This window comes from Falco cherrug, chromosome 13 (assembly GCF_023634085.1).
Source record: "Falco cherrug isolate bFalChe1 chromosome 13, bFalChe1.pri, whole genome shotgun sequence".
Classification (NCBI taxonomy): domain Eukaryota; kingdom Metazoa; phylum Chordata; class Aves; order Falconiformes; family Falconidae; genus Falco; species Falco cherrug.
The window spans coordinates 11,198,572-11,215,143 of record NC_073709.1 but is presented as its reverse complement, the minus strand read 5'-3'; the positions used below and the strand labels follow the sequence as shown (position 1 = coordinate 11,215,143).

At 44.6% G+C, this 16,572-nt stretch overlaps 1 protein-coding gene across 1 annotated transcript in view; it reads left to right on the top strand.

The window, feature by feature from the left end:
- The window catches only part of SRD5A2 (steroid 5 alpha-reductase 2), a 28,028-nt gene extending 12,876 nt beyond the window's left edge, over positions 1-15,152 (top strand). The window contains exons 2-5 of the mRNA XM_055726127.1: positions 9,439-9,602; positions 12,029-12,130; positions 13,147-13,297; positions 13,868-15,152. Of these exons, the coding sequence (XP_055582102.1) occupies positions 9,439-9,602; positions 12,029-12,130; positions 13,147-13,297; positions 13,868-13,934 (484 nt within the window). The 3' untranslated portion in view covers positions 13,935-15,152. The remainder of the gene's footprint in view (positions 1-9,438; positions 9,603-12,028; positions 12,131-13,146; positions 13,298-13,867) is intronic.
- Positions 15,153-16,572: the final 1,420 nt, after the last annotated feature.

Sequence of the window (16,572 nt, the reverse complement as noted above, 5' to 3'; positions counted from 1 at the left end):
CATGGACCATTTATGGGAAATAATTATACTTTCTCTGAAAGTGCAGTTGTAAGAGCACAGGTCTGTGCATCCTTGGATTTTGTATCTTTTCATGTAGCTGCGTCCTTTTGTTCCGCTCACGCTCTCAGCCTCTGTGAACACTTGGAGCTCTCTGCTCCAGTGGAGCAGGGAGCTTTTTCAAGTGCATAGTGTAGCGTCTGGTTAAGTTACTCTGGCACATGTTGCAGGCTTTTGGCAGACACCCACAGTTTAGCAATAGGAACAAAGTGATCTGTCTTCATAAATACCAAGTGGTTATTTCTGGAGAAGAGAGATACCTTGCTGAAATACATGCTTTGGCTGGGTAAGCCTTTGACACACCGTTGCTTAGATAAAACAACAAGCATTTTCATGATCTTTTAAGTACTGCTACACTTTAGGTAATCACGAAGCACTGTGACATCTGCACATTTGTCATCACCACAATCCATCGAGTCATGTTGACCCTGGTTCTGTTCTCTAATCCTCATACAAGTATAAATCTGGATCAAGTTTAGTTAGGGTTTCAGCTGAGAGCGCTGGCCAGGCATTGGGTTCAGTCTGCAGCCTAAGAAAAGGTTTTGCTCATGCTAGTTTTTGTGCTCAGCTAATTCCAGATCTCATCCCTGCGCCCCAGCTTCTTGTCAGAACCTCTGTCTCGCCAAGATAGCGCCAAGTTCTCATTCCCAGGCAGTTCCTGGCCACATATAGTCCTCAAATTTTCTTCTCATTCCTGATGGACGTTTGTCTGGCCTGTCCTTAACACTTGCCATTGGTGAAGTTTCCTCCAGCCCTTCAGGTGGTAAGTTCCAGAGCTCCTCTGTCCTTCCCTGACGGCTGCGCTGCATTTTTCATATAGCTGTCTAGGCCTGCTAGGTCTTGCTGTGTTCCTGGTAGACCAGGAGAATGTTTTACTCCTTTCTTCTTTGCAGCAACTTTTCATACAGTTGTACATTGTTATAATGTCTTCCGCTGGTTTTCTCTTAGAGTGAAGGACTCGGGGTTGTTTAAACTTTCTACACGTCACATTTCCTACACCACAGTTGTTTTTCTCTGGGCAGCTTCCACTTTGTCCTTGTCTTTTGTGAAGTGCAGAGTTCAGCTGGACGCAGTATAATTTAAGTTCCTACTAACACCATGCAAAGGGGAAAGATTTCTGCCGGTGTCTACAACAGCACTCCCGTTTCCACATTACATTTTAACATTTGCCTTTCTCACAGCAGCCTGCTACCATCAGCTCATGCGCCACTTGCTACCTACCAGCACTCCCTCTGCTATCCAGCCTGTTCTCCGGCTGGTCTTTTACATTTGGTCAGCCTTACCCAAGTGTAGTATTTTGCCATAGTCTTTATTGAACCAAATCTAATGTTTTCAGGTTATGAAACCAGTATTTCAGGTTTACTGGAAACTCTAGCTCTCACTTTTGGTGCGCTCAGCATGTTCCAGAGTTGTGCTGGCCACAAACATTAGGAATATTATTTTTCCCCCCAGAGACATATCATTCATGAAAAAAACCCTGAGTAGTACCAGAGCAGTCTTTTACAGAACCTCTCTCAAAATACTTTAGTAGTTTGATAGTGATGAACAGTTGCTAACTACTCCATGATACAATATATCAATCAGTTTTGCAGCCACTTAAAATAACATCCTCTAAACCAGGAAACCCCAAGTTACTTTTAAGATTGACATGTAAGTCAGTGTCAAAAAACTTTCTAAGACATGGGACACCTGCTGCTGCTACCATCCCTCTCCTACAATATATCCGATTTATGTCAATTCCATCACTCAAAACTATTTTAGGAAAATTGGATTGCCTAAGTTAAATAGAGAAACGAATCCTGCCTCCTGCTGCTGTGGATATATAGGACCCCCAGTCCAGGAGGCTGTTACAAGTGTTAGTGTTTGGCCTTTTAGACAGACAGTCCGTTATGCCATACATCCCAGACTCCAGTACTTGGCTGTGTCGTGTCTAGGGACAAACTGCGGTTCTGTCTGGGGTGGTATTGATTTCAACAGGGATCTGTACGGGGGACACATTTCCTTTGCTCTGTTAGCTTCACTTTACCTTCTTTGGCTATAAAAGAGCAAATTATTTGAAGAACAGATCCCCATCTTTCCAATTAATTTGCCCAGTTTGGCAGGAGATGGTGAGAAGGATATTAAGAGTCGGTTCTAGGCTCTTGCTTCAGTTGCCTTTCGTTATGGGCGTTCAATCAACTTTCCCCAGTGTTTTGTTCAGCTCTCATTCGGGTCTCCTTTCTGCATTACAAACAAAAAGGAAGAAATAAGGGTGGTTAGCTAATAACAAATATAAATAAAATAATATTTCATAATTAAGGGTATGTAAAACTTGTTTGGTGTTTGTACACCAAAATGGAAACATTTGAGAAACAAATATACCAATATAAGCGTATACTGAGAGTAACTTGCTGGTGGCTTGTGACTTGCTGGTGTAGCTTGTTAATGCACCAGCCCCAACAACGTTGTTCTTGGTTTCCCTTCAGAAAATGCTTAGTAATTGAAGTATAGGTTTTTTTCCTGTACCTGCTAAAGCCAGTAGGAAAGATCAATGCTTTTCATGATTCAATGCCTCTTTTACCTGTGACATGGAAGAATTCTCCTTTGTTGGTTCTAACTGGATGCTGGTAATCACTGGGAGAGACCGGATTTTTCCAGTGGCAGTTTCAAAAATAATGGAAGGAGAACAAGAGGATTAAGGAATTAATTTATAAACAGACTTGCAAAACACTTTTGGAACTTGGCTGGAAGAGCAAGAATTTTTTCCTTGGAGTTGAGCCTACATGGTTCTTCTTTACTAATTAAACCCAAATAACCATTCTTAATTCCTGTTCCTTTCCTTTTCCTTCCTTTTTTCAACCATTTATATTTTATTAACTTACATTGCTTTATAGAACATTTAATAATTTCTATATCAATTTGAAGAGGAATCAGTTTTATCCCTGAACTGTATTTGTCCTTCTTACTTTGCTAACTGTATAATAGCACGCCTAAAATTTGTAGCAATGAGGCACTACTGACTGCTGCTAGATGGTCAGAATGACTGACTTCAGGTGTTTATAGTGTTGGAAGTGGGTGTTACATAGTTCAGATGCCTTAAATTTATCCAAGATCAAATGCATCATGGTTTTTTTTCAGTAATGATTAACAGTAATAAAGAAGCAACATTCTATTTTTAGCCGTTTACATCGGATACACATGCTTTTGCAAATATGTGTTTGTTTTTTCCTGTAATCCCACTTTATTCACATGCAGTTGTAAGCTACTGAGCTTTTCTGACCTGGCCCCAAGGATTCAACCTGAAGTGTGTGTTTAGTTGTGTGGCCAGAAGTCAAGCGCAGTTGCTGATTCCCTTTGACTGTCAGTCTTTGATGAAGTTGGCTTCTGCAAGTGCTGTCACCCATGGTGTCAGCCTTCCTGGCACAGTATCACTCTGGAGCTTCACTCGTAAATGCTGGTGTTAAGCAATAGCTTATCTGTTCTAGGGAGTTTACTGTAGGGTTTTTGACTTGTTCCGTTTGTGTATAATGTTAGATGAGCCGTGAGACATTATGGAACCTTGTAGTTATCATACGGGATTAGAGCTTCACGGTCAGCACTCTGCCTTGCCAGAAGACAATATCGGATCGTTCAAAAGAAAGTGCAGTAAACGGCAGTCAGTTGCCCAGGACAGCTGCCACCTTCTGCCTCTCTTAAATTGTATGTGATTTATCCCCTGAAATATGAAAATGAATATGCATTCCAAACCTTTAGACTTTTTCCTCTCTCTTTTAAAGGACCTGCCTCTGTCTTTAACCTGTGGTTATCCCCCTTTTCTCAGTCCTACCAAGCTCTTCACTTCAATGTTGTTTCTGTATTACATTTAACAGAAATTTCTTTTCATTGCATTCAAACTTACTTCTTTCATTATCATGAAACTCTGGGTCATAGCTATTCAGCTTTCCCAAAGAAATTATTTTCTAATATTGTATGTTATATTTTATCTCTAATATGTCTCTTATTAATCCCCAGTCCAAATTCAGCAGTCCCAATAGTTCAGTGTGGCAGTCTCTTCCACACCTCTTCTTATTTTGGCACTGAATCCTGCTGCAGTTCTGCTGTCTTTGCCTTAAATCAGTGCTGTCCAGACTTTATGCTCTCATCGTCCTTCTTCTCAAGAACTCCTCAAACCCAAGCATGGTGCCATCTGACTCAGAGATTCCTCAGGCCTTCTTGTACCCCTCTATCAGATGTGTGCCTGCATCTCTTGCACAGGAAAGACGAGTCTGCTCCTGCCAGAAATCTTCATCCAGCCCTGAACTTGCTACTGAGAGACCACAAAGAAAGAGTGTCCCTACAAACAGGCTTCAAGTTGGATGAATTTCATAAGTGAGCCACCAACAGCCTAAGGATGGTAGATTGAGCAAATTTTTTTGGGCAGAATACTTGGAAATGAACCTGCCATGGCAGGTTTACTATTGTTTTATACAACTGAATTGTAGGCTTTTTAGTAATACATCTGTCTTGTTCCCTAAATTATAGCCATCAAAAGTTTTTCCAAAGATCTTTGGAGGAACATGGAAGTAGGATGGTTTGCATGAGGCTTGGAAAGGAGACCTAATTCTGATTCTGTGTTAGTCATAACTAGATATGTAAATCTGCACAATTAAAATTTTTATTCTTGTTCTTTTGCTCCCAAGAGTCACTGGACAATGATTTAAGGCGAGTTCACAAACTGGGCCACGGCCCAGCAAGTGATTGCAGTTATCTGATGGTCTCACACAGTCCCGGTGATGCAGGAACTGGGCAGGGAGCAGCCCCCAGCCCCGGCGAGGGACCCCTGCCCTGCAGCAGGCAGCCACCCCCTGGCACCCCCTGCCGCTGCCCACCCTCGCGCCGGTGGGCTCCGCAGGCAGCTGCAGCTGCACATCAGCTTCACCAAAACAGGCTCAGCTCCTGAACTTACAGCCTTCCTTACACCAGGGATGAGATCCAACCGCAGTACAGCAGTCAAGGGATCTCCCGTCTGTCCTGCACCTGCAGTGGGTATTGCCAGAGGCTTAACAGCCAGTCTGGCATTCCTGCCTGCTGGCATTGCTGGTATGTGTGTGACCTGGGTCATTGCTCAGATTTTGTTCCTGAGGCTGTGCCAGAGCATGTCTCACTGTGAACACCTTCTTAGCAAAAGGGACAAGGTCCACCCTGTGCAGTACAAGTGACTGCTAATAGCCTGCTTGTTCTCCTTGTTTAAATATTCCTGACATGTTGACCTTTTCAGGCTGCTGCAGAGTCCATAAGAGTTAAGTGGGAAAGGACAAAGTATCTCCGAGCAGGATGTTTGAGGAGAGGTATACGAGGGGATTCTAGATGGTTTGTGATGCCAGGGCACCTGTAGGTGTCAGGAGGAAGAAGGGGGGTTAAAATGCTTCATTTAACTTTTTAAAGTATTTTGGGGTATTTTGTTTTACTTGCCTTTTGAACTGATAGCAAGATTGCCTGCTGCTTTGGAACTGACATTTTAACTGTTTGTTTAAACCCAGTCTGGGATAGCTGAAAAATTTTTAATTGGGCACAGGAAAATTAGGTGCCGGACCGTGCCCTGATGTTGACTATACATGGAGAATAGACTTAACAGTCTTCTCCTGCAAGTATTCAATGAGCATCAGTGTAACACAATTCAAAACCAGTAAAAGTTAAAAAATTACCTCAGAGTGCAATCCACAAATAACCTACAGGACTGGGCTCAAAAAGAGAATGTATATGCAGATTTTAGCACAGACTCTTCAGCAGCAGATGTCTTTGGGACATGACATTTGACATCTGTATGTCTCCAAAATAATTAGAGGCTTTTTGCAGGACATCACAGATACCATGGGTAGAAGTCCATCGTGTTTGTGAACATCTTGAGCCTTCACCCAAGTGGGAAGGTATGTCAAGGGTGCCAGCAGCTCCCTGGCAATGCGATTCCAGTGGCAACCTGTGACAAAGACTCCTATGCTGTTAAATGTCGGTGCAAATAAAACTGGTTTGAGGTCGGTGCGATCTCCCCAGGTTTGGATGCTAACCTTTCCAACCTGTGCACAATACAGATGGAAGAGAACTCCACTGTTTCATAGCAGGGAAGTCCTTTCAGGTCTGACTGGTTTGTAGTTAGTGTAACAGACAGCACGGCCAGGGTTGGAAGGGAGCTCTGGAGACCATTTAGTCCAACCCCCTGCTAAGGCAGGGTCACCTGCAGCAGGTTGCACAGAGTCATGTCCAGGCAGGTTTTGAACATCTCCAGAGAAGGAGACCCCACAGCCTCTCTGGGCAGCCTGTGCCAGGGCTTTGTCACTCTCAAGATAGAGAAGTTTGTCCTCATATTCAGAAGTAACTTCTTGTGCTTCAGTTTGTGCCCGTTGCCCTTTGTCCCGTCGTTGGGCACCTCTGGGAAGAACCTGACCCCATCCTCCTGGCACTCGCACCTTGAGTTTCCAGACTCGTGTCTGGAAAATGTGAACTGCTGACTGACCTATTGCATCTGGGCCCTGAGGAGGAGAAGACAGAGCAGCAGCATAAACATCTCCAATTAAAAAGGAGGAGGACTAAGAGCCCACTCTTAGTGGATTATGGTAATGTTTGTGAACAGATTTCCATCTTTTGTGGAAAGAAGAGCAAATCTGTAGTTTCCCCCCATTTGGGTGAGGGTCTCTGGAGTTTTCAAGGAGCTGGACTAATACCTTTAAGATGAAATTTGATGCAATGTGAAATGCTTTTCTCTTCAAAAGCTGTTCTTCTGGAAAATAAATGATGGAGAAGAAGATGAATAATTTATTATTCACTCATTTAAAAAGAAGCTCTTGGCAATGGTTTAGTCAGATGCAATGCCTTTGGCCAGTAAGGATAATAAAGGAATAAAGGATTAGTCACCAATACTGCACTGAAAGAAAAAGGTCAAGTTTGTCATTGGTCTAAATCCAAAAGGCCAGGTTTTGTTATTGTAAAATGGTGGCCTTCAGTCCCCCTTTGAATTTCATTCTGTAAAATAATTCCAGCAGAGATGCAGATTCTTCCATGGAATATTTAAACCTATAACATGTCCTCGCTTTGTCTCTGTTGCTTTTTTGAAACCCATCAGGAATAGTTTGTACACCCCCAAGTAGCTATGTCGTGCGAGCCAACAAGTGCTGTATTAAAACAGAGACTTAGGACATTGTTCAGATACAGAGAACCAAATCTGGCCTCTGGATTTACAGACCCAAGGAGATTTCTGTGGAGAAGTTGCTCCGCAACAAAGATTCTTGGAAGAAATCCTGCCTTGGATTTTCAAAACTGCTGCGAGGTGGGATTTCAGCAATGCCAGGTTTTCATTCCCTCAACAAAGAAAAAGCTGATGCTTCCTGGCTCCCCTGCTATTGCACTTCTGCTTTGCATGCAGGTTCTTCCTGTCCTGCATCCACCGCATCCACAGCTGATAGATCTATGACTGATTTTTGCCTTTCTGTTACTGCAGGATAAGCCACCTCTCAAGGGCCTATAACCTTTATCCTGCATCGAGAAACACCTTGGCAACAGTTAACTTCGCTGGGAGCTGAGAAATGCCAGCTTGTGCTAGAAACTTTTGTTTGCATCAGCTGTAAAAATTAAGAGACTCTCAAACAGGACTGATTTTGACAAAGGATGAACCAATGCAAGTCCCACTCCGATCTGCTGTATAAATTCCCTTCCTAAATTCACTTTGTGTGGTTTGATATACTCTTCTATACGATTCACCTTCTCTGAGTTCCATTTGCAAGTTTCCCACTTTTTTCTCATAGCTGTTCAGGTTTAATTCATCCATAGGACTTCAACAGGCAGGTTGGATTGCTAAAGCTGGCCTCGCCTGCTCCTAACTCCAGCATCCCATTCCCAAAGGGCAAACCCAATGAGTATTGGTAACATTATTCCAAAGAGCATTTCTTTCCACACTAATAAATATGACAAATGTGATACCACTGTCTGAAAAATATTTTCCATGCCTATTTGGTTTCACTATATTTAGAAATATTTAGCACTTCTGCATCACAACTGTCTTGATTGCTGGAAATCTGTCTTAGCTTGCTTTGGAAAGCAGTGAATGCATGAGCATGTTGTTGCTTGTACTCTGCTTACTCACTTTCAGACATGCTCAGTATGATTTACTCTCCATCTATAACGTTATGACATTTTATGCCTCAGCTTGTTTAAGTTGATAGTGGCAGCCTGGGAACTGGATTAAGTAATCAGCAGTGTTTATATACTGGTGTGATCAGCACCGTCCAAAGCCTGAGGGCAAAAGAAAAAAATTAAGTGTAGATTTTATCACATACAGAACTTGATTGGCCAGGTAAGAAAATACCTAACAAATATGAATATAACGTCTCCATTTCACTCTCCCAAGGATGATATGGGTTGTCCAAAGTGTCAAGAGGCGTACACCCACCTGAACCAAAGATATATATGAAATTTAAAACTATGCAAGCACAAAGTATTTGCTCCTACACATTAACGCTAGCGCTGGCACAGCTTTTTTCTGAGGAGGACCTAGGTGCTGAAGCTGTATGGAAATCTTGGAGCTTAGCAAATTCAACTTAGGGGTTTAGCTTTTCTTATCTTAAAGAAGAGTTTGGAGGCATGGAGGAAAGGCAGGGACTGGAGGCAAAGCAGTCCCCCAGGCAGCCAACAGCATTGCTCTGCCTCTGCGTCGAAGTGTCCGAGCCGAGCATGACAGAGCTGCTGTGTGTTGGAGATGAGCGGAGGTCTCCGAGTGGAGCGGCTGGGAATGGGATTACAGCTTAGGCTATATACTACAGGGGATGAGAGAGCTAAAGGGGTCTTGACACTGCCTTCAACTCCAGCTGCCACCATGGGCTAAAGCCCCCAGGGATCTGCCCACATAGTGGCATCAAGAATGTCTTCTTGATAACAAAGCTCCTCCACCGTGCTTGTGGCGTAGTAACATTCATTTGGGAAATCAATATTGTAACTGGTGCTGCCCCTCGCTACTTTGGTTTGAACATCAGTGTGTTCATGTGCTTCCACAGCATCCTTTGCTCACCCCCCTGCAGCATTACAGCAAGGTCTTAAAACGAAAATGCTGTTTGTGGGCACAAGTTCCTTATTTCACCAACAAGGGAGAAGGAAGGCAGAGACACGTTCCCAAGGTGGCAGTGAATCTGGATGAGATCGCTGGCCTCCCACCTTGTGTGCAGTCCTGAAGGACCAGGAAAATATGGGTATCTGCAGTATTTCTTGTTCCCATTAATTGCTGATCTTATTTTGTTGCAGTTGTTTTCCATTTTTTTCTCTTTATTGACCACTTTTATATTTCATGTTTTGTTAAAGTGGTTTTTGCTACGGCAGAGAAATTGCAAATACAATGTTATCATGAGTAATGCGCTGACTTTATTTTCTTATCTACCTTAGGACATTTATTTACCCCTTCTTCACTAGAGGCAGACCTTTCCCACTGCAATTGCTTTTCTTTGGCACGTTATTCTGTATCTATAATGGCTTCCTCCAGGGGTACTACCTGATTTACTGCGCTGAATATCCAAATGATTGGTGCACCGACATCAGATTTACATCAGGTAATTACAGCTTCAGGATTCCCAAGATCTAATCTCCAAGCAATTTGTAAGCATTTTGAATTATGCCCTAATCTTCACTGAACATGTGAGTCAAATCAGTTGTGATGGAAATCAGCATAAAACCTGCCTGCTGGCCCAGATAAAACAAATAAATGTGCAGTGAGTTTTTTTTTCCCTGCTAGGCAGCCACCTTTGAAGGCATACGATGTTCTGTGTTAGTCTCAAATCAGCAGCTTTGTTTTACTGACACTGCTCCAGAGCCTCCCGCTGCTGTGGGCTGTGGAGGTGCAAGCTCAGACCTCAGCTGCAGGTGGATGCGCCCTGGCTCAGCCAGAAGTGTCCACCCAGCAGCAACTGTGTGCAAGTGCAAACTGTGGCTTTCTCTTCCCTGCCAGGGAGCTTTGCACTTGATGCAGCTATTCCGGCTGAGAGAGAAAAGAAGGGCAAAACCCCGGCATAAATGAGGCGTTAGAGACAAAGGGCTCTTTTTTTCTCATGTAAGGCACATGGGAAGATTAGTGATCACACACAGCCTGGTTGCATGTTAATATGTTTCCTTTATATTCCATAACTTAATAGCCTAGATTAATTTCACCCTGTAAAATCCCTGCAAGAACAACTGAGCAAGAGCAGCTAGGTGGCATTGCACATTTGGTGCTGCACAGAGGATGTTTTGTAATGCACGCATAGAAGTGAAGATTAACATGGAGGTCTGAGGAAATGTTTGGGATATGACAAACGCAAAATAACCAAGGTACTTTTTGTACCCTGTTTCAGGCTGTGGATGCAAGTTCAGCCTTTTCAGACAGCATCACACATCAAAAATCCTGGACGTTGTCTAGTAAGAGCTCCCACACCCAACAAAGAAAACACCACATCACATAATATGCACGATAAATAAAATATGCATTTAACGAAGGGGAAAAAAAGGGAAATTGGCATTAGCAGTGTTTGAAATATTAAATAAAAAACAAACAGTGTATTCTTCCCCTACAGACTCTTACCAACTCTCTGTTGCTACTGGAAATGTTGAGGTTTTATCAGTGCTTAGTCCTTTTTCTATACTTCGTAGCACACACCACCTCTATTTCTTTCCTTGCTTCTCAATCATTGTCAGAGGTGGTTTCCTCAGTGTCTAATGTGGCATGAAATGTAGGGCACGTCACCTGCAGAGTTTCTCAATCAGATGCCCCTAGTTTTTCAGCTAGACGGATGAATCAGCTGATGAATCATTCTGGAAGCTGTCGGCATCCTTCAGCGAGTAACTGCTCCATGTGCATGCCCATAGCTCTGTCCAAGCAGCCTCGCTGGTGGTGGACTGAGCTGTGCTGAGATGTAGGTCTCTTCCTGGCTCCAGTGATGTGTTTTTTGTGCTTCTTTTTCCCCATCTGTAAAACAAGAGCAGTGGTACTTGCCTACAGCTCTGTGGTTACCCTGCAGTAATGTCCACAGCTGTGGCTGGCTGCCACCAGCCAGCGGTGTCAGCTGGGTGCTTTGTGTCCTTCCTTGGTGTTCAATAAACGGTGACCATGGCCGGCTGGGAACTTCAGCTTTTTCTGACACCAAGTGAATGTGCTCTGGTTTGGTACTGCATTCAGCTCTGGGGCCCCCACCATAAGAAGGACATGGACCTGTTGTAGCAAGCCCAGAGGAGGGTCATGAAGATGATCAGCGGGCTGGAGCTCCTCTCCTCTGAAGACAGGCTGGGAGAGTTGGGGTTGTTCAGCCTGGAGGAGAGCTCTGGGGAGACCTTCGAGCAGCTTCCAGTACCTAAAGGGGCCCTCAGAAAAGGTGGAGAGGGACTTTTACAAGGGCCTGTAGTGATAGGACAAGGGGGAATGGCCTTAAACTGGAAGAGGGTAGGTTTAGATTAGGTATTAGGAAGAAATTCTTTACTGTGAGGGTGGTGAGGCACCGGCACAGGTTGCCCAGAGAAGCTGTGGCTGCCCCATCCCTGGCAGCGTTCAAGGCCAGGCTGGATGGGGCTGGGAGCAGCCTGGGCTGGTGGAAGGTGTCCCTGCCCCTGGCAGGGGGGGTGGAACTAGGTGATCTTTAAGGTCCTTTCCAACCCAAACCATTCTATGATTCTATGGTTTTGTGGTCTCACCAACAAGGTGGTGTGCTCAGGATGGTCATTGTTCTGTCCACAGTTGCTCTCCACGCTGAAGCTATCCAATGTAGGTGATCCCAAGTGGACAGTGATCCCAGAACTGCCACAGAGATACAGAGTTATTTGTCGCCAGTCACTGATGCTTCTGCTGAGTAGCCTTCTCAGAAGCAGTGCATCTTTTGACTTGGAAAAGAATCCAGTCACCTCACATTAGGTCTCCTGTCTGCCTGCTCCAAAGATAAACCTCACATATGGGCTTCAGTCAGGATAACCAGGCAGAGCTGTCTTTCTAATACACTTCTTGTTTGTTTCTTAGGCCTCCTCTTATTTCTGCTGGGAATGGGAATCAACATTCACAGTGACCTTCTGCTGCGCCAGCTGAGGAAACCTGGGGAAGTGACTTACAAGATTCCTCAAGGTATATTCTTATCCTGCCCCTCCTTGGAGAAAGCAGGGCGGCAGGAGAGGTAACATTTTTCAACTGAATTCACAGCAAAGCAGCAGTAATAGCAGAGATGCCAGTATCACACTGGGACTTGGTTGAGGTGCCCCTCGGAGCTGCTGGGATCAGCGTGAGCTGGCTGCAGACAGTCCATGGGAAGCAACAAGAGTATCCAGAAAACATGAGCTGTGAGGAGACTGTTTAGGCAATGGTCTGGGTAATTCAGAGAAGATTGAGGTAGGACATAGGAAGAGGACTTAAGCCTTGTAAAAGGCAACTGCAAAGAAGGAAATATTTTTCTCCATGCCCAGGAAGAAGTAGTGGACTTCTTGCACTGCAGAAGGGAGATTTAGGGGAAGAAATAACACCAAGGATGCAACATGCAGAATTTCCTTTCCGTTTTCTTCAAGGTGGGGCTAGGTGAGGAAGAGTGGCTGTGGGCCAGAACGGTGAACCAGGAGATGTCTAGTTCCGTAGAGCAATATGGATGGGGAGCCAGGATTTTCCTGGTTTTGGTCTTGACTCCTTCTGCTGGCTTGTTATGGATGGTGATATGTCTCTTCCAGACTTTCTCACCTGCAATACTTACCTGCCTCTTGTAGATGTTGTGATCAGCTAAGATGCAAAAGCGACACCCAGAGTTTGCATTCCCCAAAAGTAGTGGAGCTGCAAAATATTTTCAGGGCCTGAAGGGAACTGACTAATTTTAATCATTTAAACTTAAATCTAATAATGGGCTTTCTTAAGTCCTTTGCCAAATGAAAATAAATCATTGTGAAAGTGCTGGAAGTCTCTGGGTGAGAATCCACTCTGATTCCTGTACAAGAGCCTTGTACAAGATCCTCCTGTGGCATGGCTCCACTGGCTTCATAGGTTGCTGTTATGGGCTCTGAATGAGAAAAGTGGTGTATTCTGCTGCTGACTTTACAGGAAAGAACTTTCCATGTGCATGAGTTGACTGTAAAAATTCCGTATTTTGCTTGTCAATGCAGGGGGACTGTTCACCTACGTTTCTGGAGCCAACTACTTTGGAGAAATTGTGGAATGGTTTGGTTTTGCCATAGCAACCTGGTCCCTACCAGCCTTCGCCTTTGCCTTTTTTACCCTTTGCTGCATTGGGCCACGCGCTTATCACCATCACAGGTACCAAACTATTTCTTGCCGTGTGCTGCTGCTTGCTCTCAGAGTGCAGTTTGCAAAATGCCAGGGAGAAGCAGAGGAACAGGGCCAGGAGTCAAGATAAAATTGAAATTGAATACTATGTGCAAGAAGGTTTTGTGATGGGGTGAAAGTAAGGCAGTCGGCTGGAGTCCCTGTTGGGTGAAGTGGGCCTGACAGTCATTTAACCCGACATGAGTTACACCGCTGCATCCGCTGTGTTACAACCTCTTTTTAGTAAGCCTTGTAAATGCAAACCTTTCCTAAGGGTTCCCTTGCAACCTTTGCAGTGCTTTGGAGCAGGTATGTTCTCCTGCTCTGAATTCCTAAAGTTTCTACTTTAGGTCTGTTAGAATCTTGACAGTATTATTGTCTTTTGCTTAATTAAATAACCTGGTGTGAAGAGTTTTGGGACGCTCTTTTGCAGAGTAACACGCAGAGGGTACAAAGCAAGGCAGTTTGGAGGAGTTTTAAGGTTCCTCAGCTGAGCTGTATTGAAACTGTGCGGTTTCCTCAGGTGTATGCAGGTTCACTCTCTCGCTTATTTTCTTTCAGGTACTATCTCAAGACATTTACGGACTATCCAAAATCAAGGAAAGCCTTGATTCCTTTTGTTTTTTAATGATTGAAATATGGACTCTGTGTTCTGTTTTTATAGGGCTTTTTTCAATTTCTGGTTTTAATGTTAGGTCTGACTGTAATTAATTGTACAAATGATAACCTGGGGTTGTAACAGACAAAAAGGTAATTCGGAACTGAAGTTCTTGTTTTTAACAGGGGAAATTGCAGACAGTTGTGGGCAAAGCGAGTCCCCAGACAATGTATGTGTTTGTTAGTGAAGTTCTGCCTATGGGAAATGGATATATAACTGCACTGGCATCAGAGAAAAAGCTTTGGCTATAAACTGGTGCAGAAAAGTGGAAAGTAAGCCCATGACTTCAGAGGAGGTCTTCAGCAGCCACTACAATTCATAGCACTCCTGCAGCTGCTTCTGCAGCTGGCACTGCCCAAGGTGTTGCCACACACCAGAGTAGGGGTCTCCTTTGCCAGGAAAATTACTCAGCCCATTATTTTTCATCTAAAAGCCAGCTTAGCTCCCAGAAGCATAATGCAACAAGAGGATACTTGTGCCAACACAAGGCTGGGAGCAGTGTGCCATGGCACAGAGGCGATGCGAACTACACGGAGATGGGAGTATCTTCTGCTGGCACTCACAAGCACGATGTCTGTGTTCCTTCCTTAAGCAATACTCTCCTTACTGTCAGATGATTAATTGTCAGCCATCAGTTTGGGTTTTTTTAATGTATTTTGTTAAAGCAATTGCAGCTCCGTTAGAATTTTTTTTCTCTTGCAAATCCAGAGCTCTTTTCAGAATAAAAATTTATCTACTCAAAACCACTCAATTGTTATTCATAAAAAGACTTGAGATGATGATGTAAGACAAAAAGTACAACAAATAAAAAGCTCTGTGTTGAAGAAAATGTTCCGCAACACTGGCAGTACATTTTGTCTACGGAGAACATTTTCAGATACTCATATTAGGAAATAATACAGAGATATTACTGAATTTTGACAAAAAACATGATGTCTCTTCTTAATTGCAGCATATAGTTGGGAATTTTCCCAAAAATGTCATTATCCCCAATAGGAAGAGACGTCCCCATGGATGCTGACAGTTTTAGTTACCCTTTAAAGCATAAAATCCTGCAAAGAATTATGCTGAATAGCTGGAAAGAAAAAGACCAGACCACACATACTAAACATACCACCTGCTGCTGAAGTAACCTGATTGACTGTACACAATTTTCTCCAAAACACAATAAAATTTATGTAAAACACAGAGCTGTGCTAGCCTGGAACTTACTGTTTGCAGAAGCAAGTCTCCGTGATGTTGCTTACCAAGTCCTGCTCACACTGGCTTCCTCCTTCATGGCAAACCCTTCATTCTTTGCTCTTATTATTAATTGTCTTCATTACCGTAGAGCAGAGCAGCCAGCTGGGGCTGGGTCCCATTGCACCGGCCCCTGCACAGCGCATGGGAGAGCCGGACCCTTTGCCATGCGTGGGCAAAGGTAAGGGGGGGATGAAATAAGGTGCAAGCAGAATCGTCACTGCACGTGCCGCTAGTTCACATCAGCACTACAAACATCTTTTCCTTTTGTTTCCTTATTTAAATCCTCCATGTGGAAACACGCTGGGAAGGGGGTTGCTGGGTGTGAGGTCAGGGACAGAAAGGCTGGAGGCGGCACAGACGGCACGGACAGCGTGTGGGAGGTGATGGCCCCTTCCCTAGGGAGTGGATGCTGAGCGTGAGCAGCAGCCGTGCTCCCCAGAGCTCCCTGCCTCAGCAGCCTCTCCTTGACTATTCCTCCTTGTGCTTTTTTCTCCCCGAAGCATTCCAAGTGATGAGAGAGCATATAGCCTGTGGGTGCCAGAGTTCCCAGCTGCTGTCTCCTCCATCTATTTCCGAGCCAGGGGTAGAGCAGGGACCAAGGTCTGCCTGCCCCTTTGGACCAGAATAGGGCTTGTGCAGACTTCTCTGGCCCTTCTACCTACTCGTCCCATCAGAACGGGACTATTCCCTGCATTTATTTTATCTTGCTTAATGTTTGCACCAGCTGGACCGTTATTGCCACTGGCAGTCGCAGGCCTGGATATCCACTGCAAGAAGCCAGAGATCAGGGCAGGAGAACTGGTGCTGGCCCAAAGTGGGGTTGGCCTGCCTGCGGGCTGGGAGCCCCCAGCCTGACACCCCTGTGCTGGCTGAGCACAGGGTGTCTTGAGGTGCTGGATGCCTTGTGGGAGCAACTCCGTCCTCTCCGTCATGGGCCTCGGACATGTCACATGGAAAAGGGCGGCAGGCAGGAAAGGAACCCGTCTTCCTTCTTCCCCCTCCTGTGGCATTTTTGGAGAGCAGGAATGACACATGTCTGCTTTAAGCCCTCTATGAGCAACAACTACAGTTAATGGTGATGTAGAGGAGACACAGGCTCTCCCCTTGTCAAGTTCCCTCGTGGGGCTGGTGGCTGCTGCCCTCCCTGCAGGGACACCAGCCTGCCCTGCTGTGCACAGGAATGCCCCAGGGCAGCACACCTGGGGCCACAGTGCTCTTGAGAAATTTCTTTCATCACCCCTTATTTTTATAAGGAAAAATATGTTCGCTTTGTCCTGGGAGAAAAAACACAGCGGATATTTGCATATCCCTCTGCTCAAGCCTCTGGAGGCTATGTACACATATGATTTCAGAGTGGACTGAAAAA